At 41.2% G+C, this 14,209-nt stretch overlaps 2 protein-coding genes across 2 annotated transcripts; both read right to left on the bottom strand.

The window, feature by feature from the left end:
- Positions 1-2,829: 2,829 nt before the first annotated feature.
- LOC121700105 (chymotrypsinogen B-like) lies at positions 2,830-8,787 on the bottom strand. Its single transcript, XM_042082821.1, has 6 exons — positions 8,638-8,787; positions 6,195-6,215; positions 5,452-5,611; positions 4,603-4,874; positions 3,788-3,939; positions 2,830-3,632 (listed from the first exon to the last, which is right to left on the bottom strand). The coding sequence occupies exons 1-6, from the start codon at positions 8,690-8,692 to the stop codon at positions 3,369-3,371; spliced, it is 924 nt and encodes a 307-aa protein (XP_041938755.1). The 5' UTR covers positions 8,693-8,787; the 3' UTR covers positions 2,830-3,368.
- Positions 8,788-9,965: 1,178 nt separating this feature from the next.
- LOC121700111 (serine protease 27-like) lies at positions 9,966-13,394 on the bottom strand. Its single transcript, XM_042082850.1, has 3 exons — positions 13,305-13,394; positions 10,542-10,562; positions 9,966-10,393 (listed from the first exon to the last, which is right to left on the bottom strand). Exons 1-3 carry the CDS (start codon positions 13,357-13,359, stop codon positions 10,233-10,235), a joined length of 237 nt encoding a protein of 78 aa, XP_041938784.1. The 5' UTR covers positions 13,360-13,394; the 3' UTR covers positions 9,966-10,232.
- Positions 13,395-14,209: the final 815 nt, after the last annotated feature.

Raw genomic sequence — 14,209 nt, 5'->3', positions numbered from 1 at the left:
CATGTAACCATCTTGCCACCAAAAAAAAAGATATTCAGTGTCGGAGTGAAGATGTAAGGAGCAGAATATAACAGAAGATGTTGTTACAACACAGTTAACACTCCACTGGAAATACATGAACGTCTATTATCTACCACCCCCCCTCTCCCCTTTTTCACAGTCTAGTCGCCCTGTGACATTATTACAAACAGAATGAGGTGTTTTATAACATTGTTTATTATTATTAGGTTAGTGTATGCTTATGTTAAGTTTATGTATTCATTTTCCCTCTCTGTCTCTGTCTGTGTGATAAGTGATAATGAACTACCGTGAATATCAAATGCATTCTCACACTAATTTTAAGACTCATTTTATGCACAGGTGACAAAATTCACTTGAAGAGTGAAGTGTTAAAAATGATTGTGAAGGACCTGCATCCACCACACCTAGTTGAAGAAGCTGGATTCAGAGCTTTGGTACAAGCCCTGATGCCATTTAGTCAGATGCCATCTACAGGCTCTTGGGCTCGTTCTCAACTGAAGAAAATGTATGAAGACAAATAGGTAGAAGTGATAAACGCTTTACACTCCACTGAGCACGTTGTGTTGACAGCCGAGATGTGGCAAAGGTCAACAGAGACACACTTGACAGTTAGTTGCCACTTTCTTGATGACAAATGGACAAGGAAATCCTACATTCTTGAAACAGCACGCGTCATGAAAGGACACAGTGTTGCAAGCATTGTTGCCAGAATTGCAAGGTCATGGGGCATAGGAAGAAGATCCATGTGGTTGTCTCCAATTTGCCAAATGTAAAAGAGCCCTTTCAAAAGAGGGGATGGCATGAGATGCCCTGTTTTGCACACATTCTCGACACCATGTTTGAGATGGCGACTAAGTCTGTCTGGGAAGACCAGTGGGGGGACCTGCTGACGAAATGCAGAAATGTTCTGGACTACATTAGTGGTAACCAGGAAGCAATGCAAAACTTCAAGGAGCATCAGGGGATCCTTCCACTGTACTGGCCCTTGGATGAAAAGTGGCCATCGATCTTCAACTTACTGGAGTGGATCTTAGGACAAATTGATGCCATTAAAGCTAGCCTTATTAGCCAGGTTAAGAGTGAAATGTGGATTTCCACTGAGGATGAGCAGAAGCTCATAAAAGCTCTCGCAGTACTTAGAGTGTTCAGTGATGCCATGCACTGTATGAAGAATGGCTACCATTCCATTTCAGAGATAATCCCTTTTTTGCTTGAAATTCATAGCAAACTGAGACAATTTAGGAATGAGATAGGGATTGAGATTGTGAAAAAATGTGAGAAGCATATAATTAACATGAAACAGAGCCGCTGGTTAAGTTTCAGCACAGTTCTGGACCCACGATTCAAAATGTTTCACTTTCTGGATCAAATCGAGAGTAGAAAAGATAATATTGTGAATGAAATGTCCACTGTTTCTCATCAGGGAAAGTCATCCTCAGGGCTAAAGCTAGACTTAAACCATCTTAGATCAGTCCTAGACGATTATGTGAGAGAAGATATTATTTTAATGGAGAAGGACCCACTTGAATTCTGGAAGCTTCAAAAGCAATTCAGTTCTTTGACTCCACTGGCTCGCAAATACCTCACAGTGGTTTCCACAGCGCTTCCATATGAGCGTGCCTTTAGACCAGACGTCTATATAAGAGAAAACATGAAGCGCGACTGGCTACAACCAGAAGATATTGATATGATGCTGTTTCTGCAAGGAAACCTCACCGTAGGCTAGCTAACCCAAGAAGAAAATCACACATTAGCATATCTCTCATCTTCATCCACTTTCATGAAATAAAGGCTCATCATAGTTCATCATAATGTAGCAAAGGTAACTGTATATTATTTTTTAAAAAGTAACAGATATTAATGTTATTGAGTAAATTTCTATTATTGTATTTGTGGTTGATGAGTAATGTAACATGTGGGACGGTTATGGCATAGTGGTTAAGGAGCTGGGCTAGCATTATGTGGCCAGAAAAGTTGTGGATTCAATTCCCGACTTCCACCGTTGTGCCCTTGAGCAAGGCACTTAACCCCGATTTTATCACTTTGGATAAAAGCATCTGCTAAATGAATGAATGTAAATAGATACTGTAGAAAGATTTATAGATAGATAGATAGATAGATACTTTATTGATCCCTAAGGGGAAATTCAAGAATGTAACATCTAAGACTGGTATGGTCTGACAATAGGATTTTTGTCTGGCACTGTTGCCCCTACACAAACGGCAATCCACACTATTCTCATTTGTAGTTCCCCATTGGTTGAACGACCTGCAACCAGAGCAGGGGTAATCCTCTCTATCATCAAGAAGCTCTTGAAGAACCAACTCTTCCGAGAGTACCTCCACTCCTAACATTTAACAACCCAACACACCTAACATGCAGTTACCATGCACTTTTCCCCCCACCATTTACTTTCTTCTATGTCCTTCTTCTACCACTATATCCTTCAACCATACTTTCACTAGTACTTAAACTTATGCACTCTCATCCTCTGGTAGTAGTATTTATTGTTACCAAATGTCTCCTTGTTATTCATCATTTTGTAAGTGGCTTTGGATAAATGCATTTGCTATATGAATAAATGTATATGTAAATTAATAAATGTCAATAAAGACTGAGTCTGAAGTACATGAGTTGTCTGACACACAACGTATCAGGATACTAAAAAACATTACGGCGGGGGTGTTGTAGCATAATGGCTAAGGCTAACATGTAGTAACCTGAAAAGTCCTGAGTTGATCTGGGGAAAATGAAAGCGTCTTACATTTAAAGGAATGAATGTAAATGTTAATTAAACTGATATTGCAATCAAAAGACAACATGGTTTTTATTGTTACAATTCTGAGCCTCTCCTCATTTTTCTGAATAAGACAGACAGAAAGACACACAAACACACAATCATCTAGGTAAGCATATAGGTTGACCTATGCAGGTGAACTTGAACAGGCAGCCCAAGCAGGTCAACAAGTAACTCAAGCAGGTGAACTTATTATTTATATACCAACTTACACAGGTAACTTTTAGTAAACTGGTGACCATATACAGGTAACTCAAGCAGGGGAACTACAGGTGGAGCTTCGATGATAGCGCTGAACCTGTGATGATCGCAATCCTGATAGGGGCTGAAGGTGTGATTATAGTGTGATGCTATAGTGTGAGCATTGATGTAATGATGATAGTAGAGAAATTAACTGCAGTGGTGATGATGGAGGTGAAGCTGCGATGATAACCATGAAGCTGTGATGATAGCGGTGAAGCTAATGCTAGTGGGGAAGCTGTGATGCTAGCGGTGAAGCTAATGCTAGTGGGGAAGCTGTGATGCTAGCGGTGTGGGGTCAGTAGAAGAGTCAGGCAGAGATGAGGAGGTAGAGCGAGATGGTAAGGAGGCCTGTGAGGAGGCTAGGGGACCCTCCAGCACTGCCGGCTCCACCGGTAGTGACATAGCCTGGACGGTCTGTGGTGATTGTGGAGTTGATCCAGCTTTCAAACTGGGAGACACGTGCGTACACTCCAGGGAATTCCGCCATGGCGCAGCGAATGCCGAAACTCACAATCCCTGCCTGGACCCACACAGAGTCCTGTTTAACCACCATCGGGCCGCCGGAGTCTCCCTTTACACACACACACACACAGAAAAAAGGTTTGTGAATACTTAGGGATAGACTGTGAAAGATGAAAATAGAAATGTTTGTGTAGTCACGTGTGTGTGTGTGTGTGTGTGTGTGCATGTGTGTGTGTGTTTGTACAAGAATGTGTATCTGTTTACCTGGCAGGAGTCCTTGCCTCCCTGTCCTAGTAATCCAGCACACATCATGTTGTTAGTGATAGCAGCATGAGGGTAATAAGCCGTACGGCAGTCTAACTCTGCCACCACTGGAATTTGCACCTCCTGCAGCGTCCCTGGATAGGGCAAAGAGACTGGAAACACACACACACACACACACACATTCATTAAGTGCATTTGGACACAACAGTTCTAGGAACACAGTTCTACTATCTGGAGAACCACAACAGTTCTAGACCTAGAACTACACAGTTCCTAGAGTTTTTTTTCTGTTTTATGAGATGACAAACATTAGTATCCCAACGTTTACATGAACATGAAGTAATGAAACGGACAGTTTTCTATTTAGTTACTAGCTACTGACGTTTATTGACAACCTAGGAGCTCTGGTATCAAACAGCATTTTAAATTAAAATTAAAGCATTGTTAATAAAATTTCTTCTCATGTGTGGGTATTTGTTGCATGACAGTAGTCAGTCTCTGCAGCCTTCTCATTACGTTTTTATTTTAAGCAAATTAAAACAGAAGCTGAATTATTTTACTGAGATTTTTAAAAATGGTGCTTTAGCTGCCTTGGCATGTACATCAGTCAAGGTTCCTATGCACAGGGAAAAGACCCTACCCCAAAATAGGAGCTCAAATAGTAACTGCAAAAGGTTCCTACAGTGCGAAAGGGCCTATACACTTGTACAGTTACACAAAAAATACTATTACACTTACAATGTTGTCACACATGATACCATGTGTGGAGCCTGAACTGACTGTATGTGTGTGTGTGTGTGTGTGTGTGAGCTCACCGCCTGATGCGGTGGTTCCCCATCCGGTGATCCATGTCTTGGTGCCAGAGTCGAAGGTGCTGTCGGCTGCTGCCAGGCAGACGGGGCGGATGTAGTTGGTAAAGGTGACAGAGGTGGCAAGACGGAGGAGGGCGATGTCATTATCGTTGGTGATGTCATTGTAACTGGGATGTTTGATTATACTTAGGACTTTACTGGAAACCATGTTAGGGTTAACACTGCCCTCCTGATACTGTCGACCCAGGTAGACGACCAGGCCAGCGGTGCTCGTGCTGCAGAGGAAGAGGCATTTGGACTGAGCACAAGAAAAAAAAAAAAACACGCTTCAGACCTAGGACATGGTAGCAAGGAAGCTAAATCTTGTAGGTGCTAGCACCTGTCGTCAGCACTTTCCCTTCTGTGTGTACTGATGACACACAGATACACACTACCAGACTGATTTGTATCACGGTTACAATCCTGAATCCTCTCCTCATCATCTTCAACCATCAATTCTAGGCAGCTCCAAGGACCTATTTTAGGGCTTGTTCTCTCTAGCCTGGCTCTGCCCTCCTACATACTTTCGCTCAATTTTCATTTTCCTTTAATTTTCATTTTCCATTGTCTGGGTTTTCGGTATATTCGCGGGTTTTCTACGGACAAATTTAACCCATCCAATCCGCGAACAGAGCGAACGCTTGACAATGGAAAGTGGCCAGACTCTCTGTACAAATGAAATGTTCATACGAGAGTCTGATAGGACCACGCTATGTTCTCTCTGTGACTCCTACTGTGAAAAGTATGCCCTCAATTGCGGCACAATCACGTCACAAAGAAAGGGAGGATGAACCACTGTTCTTTGAAGCTCACCTGGGGAAGCAATGTGCAGCCGTCATAACCCAGTCCTTGGTGATGAGGGACCCCCCACAGAAGTGGCTGGCTCGGTGTAGGCTGGCCATCCATGGCCACGCGCCTGCTTTCGCGTCCTGCCCACCCACTATACGGTCATTGAGAGGTGCTTGTCCACAAACTGACAGAGAGAAAGAGAGAGAGAGATGGTCAGTAACTTTTAACTGATGCAATGCAGGTTGGCCATGCGCCCACTTTAGCGCCATGTACACCCCTATACAGTTGTTTAGGGGCCCACAAACTAAACGAGAGTGGGGAGAAGATAAAGAGAGAGCGAGAGATGGTCAGTCAGTTTTTAATACGGATGCAATGCAATTTCAACCACCAATGTCACAAGACCCCACACTCAAAAAAGTATTAGCAAGGAGAGAGATTTACGTACTTTTTTTGTTTACTTGAATGTTATGTTTGTCTGTGGACTTAAATTGGTAAAATATGTCTTGTCTTCACCGTGGGATAGTGAGAAACGTAATTTCGATCTCTTTGTATGTCTGGAACATGTGAAGAAATTGACAATAAAGCTGACTTTGACTTTGACTGGTGTGGCATTATGTGAGAAAAGAACCACTGATGTTATGATAGTCTCAGAAAGTGAAGTTGCATAAATCAACATGGAGGAAAAATTACACTGTGAACATTCCAGATTAAAGAGGTGGAGCCCCTAATAAGGGTCTATCAGATAGACAGAACTATGGCCAACTTACCGTTTAATTGCGCTGACACATCTGAAAAAGAGAGACAGAGCATCACACAGCAATCAGAGACTCACACACTTCAGACTTGTATGTGTTTGTGTGTGTGTGTCTTTTTTTTGCCTGGCTCCTATTTGCAGATTTCTCATCTGCCTTTAACACCATTCAACCTCACATGCTGGCTAAAAAACTTATGGACTATTTCAACCTGGATCATCAGCTAATTCTGTGGATTACAGACTTTCTGACCCAAAGAACACAGACGGTGCTGGTCAACAAGAGGTTCTCTGACATCAGATACACGTCCACTGGCTCACCCCAAGGTTGTGTCCTTTCACCACTGCTTTTCATCTTGTACACAGATGACTGTAGAAGCCGCCATGCTGATCGTCACCTAGTGAAGTTTGCTGACGATACTGTTCTCCTTTCCCTGCTACATGGTTCTGTCCAAGATCACGGGCCTGTCCTCAGTGAGTTTGTGGAATGGTGTGATAGCTCATTTTTGGAGCTACAGTAAATGTTACAAAGACCAAGGAGATGTTCATTGACTTCACTAAGCGTGGAGGAAGCAGGACTGCAACTACAATCAATGGTGAACCAGTGGAAGTTGTACATGAATATAAATACCTGGGCACTATCATTGATGACAAACTGCGTTTTGACTCTAATACAGAGGTGATTATGAAAAAATGTCAACAGAGGCAGTATTTCTTGAGGAAGCTTTGCTCCTTTGGAGTGAACAGGAAGATTCTTAGCATTTTTTACACCTCCTTTATTGAAAGTATACTGACCTTTTCATCCATGTGCTGGTTTCACTCCCTCTCAGTCAAAAATAAGAAACACCTCCAGAGCATTGTGAACACATGTTCTAAAATCATTGGCCACCCTCTTCAGTCTCTGACATCACTGCACGACAAGGCAACATTAAGGAAAGCCAACTGCATCCTAGAAGACTCTACCCATGTCTTACACAGGGTTTTTGAATGGCTGCCCTCTGGCAGGCGTCTGCGCTGTCCTCTGGCTAGGACTAACAGGAGGAAGGCCACCTTTACTTTTGAGGCTATTCGCCTTTTGAACTTGAATCCAAGCCCCCTCCTCCTCCATCTCCTGGGACTAACCCCCCCCCCCCCCCCCCTACACTCCTGTCTGTCCTATTCTTTCTTTGTCTGTCCTGTCTTATATGTTGTGTTATGTCTTATATGTCACTATGCCTGCATAGAGAAAATGCCCCTCGGGGATAAATAAAGTTTTTTGAATTGAAGTATCATGTCCTCTTACCAGCCTGATCTCTGCCATTGTGAACCTTGGATACAATGGTCAGCTCATTGTCTTAGTGTTGAGCCTAAATCAGGGCTATTCAGTTTCAGATTCATAGTTTCAGCTATTAAAATTTGTTTAGGCTAGGTTTACAGTAGGTTCAATATGTAGATAGGTGAGATGTGACTTTAGGTGAGTTACTTTTTTCCCAAAAAGTGAAGGAAAAAAAAGAGAAAACTGCTACCACCTCCAATTCTGTTCAGTTACCTATTTTCTTTTTATAACTCTACTTAAATTTCTATATCACACCCAAGGAACAAGTCATAAACAAATCCAAACACTCCCTGAGACATTACAGTAAACAGCACAAATGCTTTGTGGGAGTATTCATAAACTACATTCACCTCACAGACACATATTCTGTTTCTACTACAGTACATGACTTGCACCGTAGTTTGTTATCATAAAGTTACCTGGACATCAAGTTCATTTGGACGCCCAAACTTTTATGGTAGCATAATCGTGCAAGAGATGGTAGTTCACAGAGAACATGAGCGATTTCCGGTAGCTATGACGCTCTTGACACTCCCTGTGTGGGCCCATGTTAAGGCGTTTTATGATGCTGCACTTAAAGCAGAGGGTGCTGCCAGGAATGCATCAATAACAAGGAAAAAGGAAATATTTTTTACAGTGGGGCAATTGGCCATACAGTCAGTATCCACAAAAAATACAGATGAAAAAATAAGTGACAATATACACATTATATTGCTTAAAGAATAGCAAATTATTAGCAAATTACTTTTTCAATGTTGCATGACGGTAAACTATCGGCTTCCTGGTTACTTATTACAAGACTTGATCTGAAATGTAGGCTAGAGTGGCTTTGAACTTGCAGACATGACATCACCAGTTTCAGCAGGGCCTGTTTCTGTTTTTTTCTTTCATCAGGAACTGATCATCCCTAAAATGGTCAATTATTCAACCCTCTCCTACTCCTAAACAGACAAATATTCTAGTATACGGTTTACAGTAACAACATCTTTCCAGGATGTGAAAACAGAAATACTGACCAGTCTTGGACAAAAAACACACACAACAAGACAAGACTAGATGATGACATAGCAAACAGCAGACCTAAGACACACAGCTCACACAGACACAGACACACACACACACACACACGAGTTGCAGTACTTACCTTGAGCATTGAGATACAAGACCACGGCCACACACACAGCTCTCCACACACTCATTCTGTCGCTCTCTGTCTGATCTGTGTGTGTGTCTGTGTGTGCGAGTGTATGTTTGATATCTGTTACCTGGCCTGCTGGACCCAGGTTGTTACCGCCTGTAATAAACATCACCTGCCGCAGCCCCACCCACTTAGTCACATGACCTACCAGTCAACATCTACTCATTAGTTTACCTCAGCTACTGTATACTGTATGTTATCACATGTATGTGCCATACTAGTTTTTCTTGATCGCTTTAATGCTTGTGTCAACTCTGACATCATATTTCAAAACAATTAACACACAGACAGGTCTAAACAGAAGCTCTCTGGTCAAAATGACACTTGCAAAAGATGCTAACACCCTTAAAACATTTAAAAGATGCCGCAAAAAACAATTTTGCCTTCAAACAACACAATTTGTTGTCAAATCACAGTGTGCTTTCAATCAATCATTACACAATGGACAACAAAATGCAAAACACAGTTTTCAATGAGGAATGTAGCCTTCATTTTTTGCTATGTCTGTGACCTACATTAAACACCTGGACCAAAAAGGTAAAACAGTACTTTCTATAAATGTGCCTCAGATCCATGTTTGCAAATAGCAACACATAACAGAGGCTGTATCTATGGATAATGAATACTTGCTGATTGAAAAATTGTAGAAAGGAGATTTACACATTGACCAGGCTTGTGCAAAATTCCAAATTTTAGAATTGGCCATTCGTTCAATTATAAATTGGAATTTGAATTGAATTGGCTCCGCCCCACAGAAAGTTGAATTTAAAGAAGCACTATGCAACAATTTTAGCTTTAATTATGCAGGTTAAGAGTCATTCTGATGGTTCTACAACACTTTCTGGGTCCGGTCCGAGTAAATCCGGATGTGACTCAGCGGAAGTATCCAATTGCGCCTTGAAAATGTAGTCAGATTGTAGTTTCGAAGAAGACTACAAAACGGACGCCGACTTGGCTTTGTTGCTTTTGAAATTCCTACCCTTGAGGGAACTTCGTCTTTGTAATGTGGTTTGATAGTCTCTTGAACAATGTGTTTGCTTGACCATTTTATTGTGAGCCCTGTGTGTTTAGCTTGGTTTCTTGATGGCTAGCTCGCTAGCTAGTGGGGATTTAGCATAGCAGTCACTTGCTACCAAAGCTACAGGGGGAGCTGTGTAGTGAAAAATACCAGCCCAAATCCGGCAAAAACCCAGAAACAGCGAAGGAATAACCAGACCTGCATAGTGCTTCTTTAAATTTGAATGACAGGAAGTGGAATTCAGTTCATGGCAATTCAAAGCAATTCCACAGGCACACGACAGTAATAATATGTTGAATCTCACATACATTCAGTTTTGGGAAGGTTACTTTGGAAATGTATTTGGTTACTGTTTTAAGTTATAAGTTGTGTGTTTGATGCAATCATATCTGACATATACTGTGAAGCTGAGGAATAAACGCACAGCAGTCTTTGAGGTACAGTATCCACTGGCTAGTTCAGCTGGTACATAATTAGCATTTCAGTTTGTGTTCCTCATCCTTAAACTCACACACTAGAAAGCTCACCTGAGAAAGCAGTGTGCAGAAGTAATCACCCAGTCCTTGGTGATGAGAGACCCCCCACAGGAGTGGTCACCGCGGTGTAGGCTGACCTGCCATGGCCATGCTCCCACCCGAGCATCCTGTCCACCCCCTATGCGGTTGAGGGGAGCTTGCACACAAACTGAGGGAGGGGGGAGAGAGAGAGGAGAGGGGGGTTGTCTGAGAAATGGATCACTGATCCAATAGTCTGAGAAAGTCATGTCAACTCCATCCAGATTGAAAAGTCTGTGGGTCCACCAAACAGACAGGCAGTGACTTAGGCATCTTACCGTCTAACTGCGCTGACACAACTGAAAGAGAGAAATTCAGAGCATTACAAATGGTGTCAGAGATGTTCACAGACAGGTAACATTACTAAGGTGAAACAGCCTACACATACACAACACACTCAAGATGACAACCTGGTCTTCAGTTAAATGTTTTCATGGTCTGTTGTACAGCTAATGTGACTGTAGGGTAAGGGCACACTCAAGACTCTTTTCTTCTGTGATTTCTCATCAGTAAAATTATTTTACTTCTGCTCTTTGTTCTAGTGATAATTTTGGTATCTTAATGAAGCATCTAAAGACTCATCAGTTTACCTACTAACTAATTAATTAGTATATGTTTGTGGTTATTATTCTGTTAAATTTGATTTAGTTTATATTTATTTAGGCCGTATGACTTTAGTTTAAACTGTTAACTTTAATGTCTATGTAGTGTTTATTGATGCCATTGTAAATCGCTTTGGACAAAAATCATAAACATAAACAATTTGATGTATATCAATTTGACTAGTTGTAAGTGCAACTGTTGTATAAAAACAACACGGCACTTGTGATCGTGGTGTTGGTAATAGGCTACCCACAGTTATGGCTACCTGCGACACTCTGCCTCCGGACTTGTGCCTATGGTTGAACCAAAGTCGTGGGCCTACAGTATCTTTTACCAACCCACTCACTCGCGCCATGTTGCTTAGAATTGCTTATCCCATAAAATGGATGAACGAGTATTTTCACCTTCTGCTCTAATGTTACATACATAGAAGGTATGCAGCTTCCGTCTGTCAGAAAATATGCTCAGATGCTATTTTACAAGCCCATTTTAGCAGATATTTATAGCAACCCATCATGCTTACAGTATGTGGCACCCACCAGGGTTGTGCACAATTCAAATTGCAATTCTGCTTCCTGTTTGCTACCTCAATTGAAATGCAAATGAAATTCAAGAATTGAATTGGAATTTAAGAGCCAGATTCAAATCAATTCTGGAATTTTGCACAAGCCTGGCACCCACATGAATAATTAAGAGAGGTATAAGCTGATTGGCTGCCTTGCACAAGGCTCCAGTAACTTCTTCTTGAAGTGGTAATGTAACATGTGGAGGGTGATCAGAGGGATGGTTTATGTCACAATCTTCATTTGCGTCAGTCTGTCTTTGTTCTTTGTTTTTATTGGTCATGTCAAAGTCCGAGATTTGCACATGAAGGAGGAAACAACCTTGTTTCTGGTTCACATTAGCTTTGTGCCCATGCACTGAACTCTCCTTATTCAACAAAGCTGTGGTAAAAACAGTTTTCCACTCTATGCCATCTTTAAGTGAAAAATGGCTACACAATGGAATCCAATAGAGCAAGCACATGTGTCAAAGTAAACCTTACAGTATGTTTGTATGTATGTATGCATACCTATATGCATGTATGTATGTATGTATGTATGTATATATGTTTTTGCTATTGGTGGGCTCAGAAATGTTAACACATTATGTATATGACAACATAAGAACTGCAAGTGGAACGGCAGAAACGGTGGAACGGCTGTGAAATCCACAGAAACAGAAAGTTAAACTAAAACTGTACATCCCACACATACTCAACATTAATATAGATATGCTTAGAAAAAAAAACATTTGACACCTTTTCAAAATACTATTCGCATTCTGCATCAGCAATATTGTCAGTGAATTTTAGGTTTAGCAGTACATACAGGCATGCTATACCAAAAATGAACCAAACCGTGACTTCACAAATGTGATTTTTGTTTACGATTAAATGTCATACTTGGACATATGATATTCAGCACATCCCACTGTGTTGATTCAAAACAGTGGAGCTGGCATCCTGTGGGCCCTGACTTCCCTGAGGACTAGTTTTGCCTGTTTCAACATTGATTTCTCGGCAGGCAATAACATGGTCAGCAGATCAGAATTGCCTACGTGGGGAAGGGGTGTTGACATGTGAGACTTCTTTAAGTCAGTCTAAATAAAGACATGTGTGTTATGTTCCTTTCCTTTCCAACTCCTGCAATACATAGAAGGCTCAGTATGTCATAAGTTGGAAAACCACCTGAATGTCCTGGCACCCACATTTGTTTACATACACATTCACATCGCCTCTCCCTACCCTCCCACTGAGAGACACTACAGTACTTTACTGCTCTGTGAGGTGATATCCATGCTGCCTGGATTATAATATTGGTGATGTTTCTATTTAGCCAAGTCTCGGTAAACACATAAACACAGCAATCTCTTGCGCAGTGAAGTCTGATGTGGTCCATTTTCCAGTGAGAGGACATTGGCTGGCATTCCGTTTGGAACGGCTGGCTTACTGAAGTTAATTTCCAGTCTTTACTCTACATTTGCCCTGCAGTGCAATTGTTCAGTTTTATGTTTATAATACCACATCAACTACACTACAAACATAATTTAATCATGATTAATCACAGTAAACATGCGTATTCTATTTAGTCAGTTTTTAAATTGTGTGATAGCCGACTCTTTATGTAACATTTGTTGGGGACGCCCTCAGCATATTGGCAATTCAATTTCAACTTACGTTGTTCTAGGGCCGGGTGCATCTTACACAAAGTAAATACACTAAGATGAATATGTTTTGATTATAATGCTTATAATGCACAACTTAAATATTTCTTACACATATTCTTACATATGTCAATACACAGTCACTTCATCTCGAATATATTGCTCACAATAGTAATGACAGTAACAACATCTGTCCTCACACATAAACACAAAAACTGAGGTGCAGTTCTTACCTTGAGCCTCGAAGAATAAAACCAGGGCCACAACCACAACTCTCCACACACTCATTTTGCTGCTCTCTGTCTGGGGTCTGGGATTGTGAGTGTGTGTGTTTTTTTTATTTCTGTCATCGTTCTACGTATCAGGTGTCTGTGTACCGTAATCAAACTTTACCTGTCCCAGTTCCACCCACTCACCTACAGTACCAGTCAACTTCACCTCATTAACCATCCAGAGATGATTACAGTCAGGCCTATACTAATCACAGATTATCACATGTCAGTTGTTTAAATAAAACACTATTCATATCAAAAATATGAATACATCATTCAAACTGTAGGTTTATATAATGTCACACAATGGAAGTGAAAGTGAAAGGGTTCTTCCGTGGCCCATATCACACCTCTCCATAGTTCCACAAAAATCGGCCCAGTTGATCCATAATCCTGCTAACAAAGCAATCAACAAACTGACTATTCTGAAGTCTTGTTTGTTTGTTTTTTTGGAGTGAGGATAGTGTGTGGATATCAACTCTCCTGATTATGTCCTACTTTTCTTACTAACAGTAAAATGTAAGTGTAAGAACATCTATCTTCACTTTCAGAATATGAGACAAACACAGTGACCAGCCTTGGAGAACACACACACACACACACACGAGGTGCAGTTCTTAGCTTGAGCCCTCAGTGTGTGTGTGTGTGTGTGTTTTATTTATATTATCTTCTTACTGATCAGGGTCAGGACCTGGATTCCTGAAACCTTCTTAATGCTATACTTATTTCATGAGTTATACCTTAAGATCTACCTTAAAGGAGAATTTCTGAGTTTTTTCACATAGATCTCTGTTTCTCAAGGTCAAAGTACTGTCGGTACGAAATGAAAAAAGAAAATCGGTGCCACCTAGCTCGAATTGCTGCTG

Source organism: Alosa sapidissima, chromosome 24, assembly GCF_018492685.1.
Source record: "Alosa sapidissima isolate fAloSap1 chromosome 24, fAloSap1.pri, whole genome shotgun sequence".
Lineage (NCBI taxonomy): Eukaryota > Metazoa > Chordata > Actinopteri > Clupeiformes > Clupeidae > Alosa > Alosa sapidissima.
Note: the sequence above shows the minus strand (reverse complement) of the source record. Positions and strands in the feature narration are given on the sequence as shown.

Bases quoted from the DNA above. Each gene is read 5' to 3' on its own strand.
- LOC121700105 (XM_042082821.1), bottom strand. From the start codon at position 8,692: ATGAGTGTGTGGAGAGCTGTGTGTGTGGCCGTGGTCTTGTATCTCAAT. The intron at 5,612-6,194 runs GTAAGTTGGCCA...TCTCTCTGTCAG, and splicing joins TGTGTCAGCGCAATTAAACG to TTTGTGGACAAGCACCTCTC. The intron at 4,875-5,451 runs GTGAGCTTCAAA...CTTCCTCTGCAG, and splicing joins GCTGCACATTGCTTCCCCAG to CACGAGCACCGCTGGCCTGG.
- LOC121700111 (XM_042082850.1), bottom strand. From the start codon at position 13,359: ATGAGTGTGTGGAGAGTTGTGGTTGTGGCCCTGGTTTTATTCTTCGAG. The intron at 10,563-13,304 runs GTAAGAACTGCA...TCTCTCTTTCAG, and splicing joins TTTATTCTTCGAGGCTCAAG to TTGTGTCAGCGCAGTTAGAC. The intron at 10,394-10,541 runs GTAAGATGCCTA...CCCCTCCCTCAG, and splicing joins TGTGTCAGCGCAGTTAGACG to TTTGTGTGCAAGCTCCCCTC.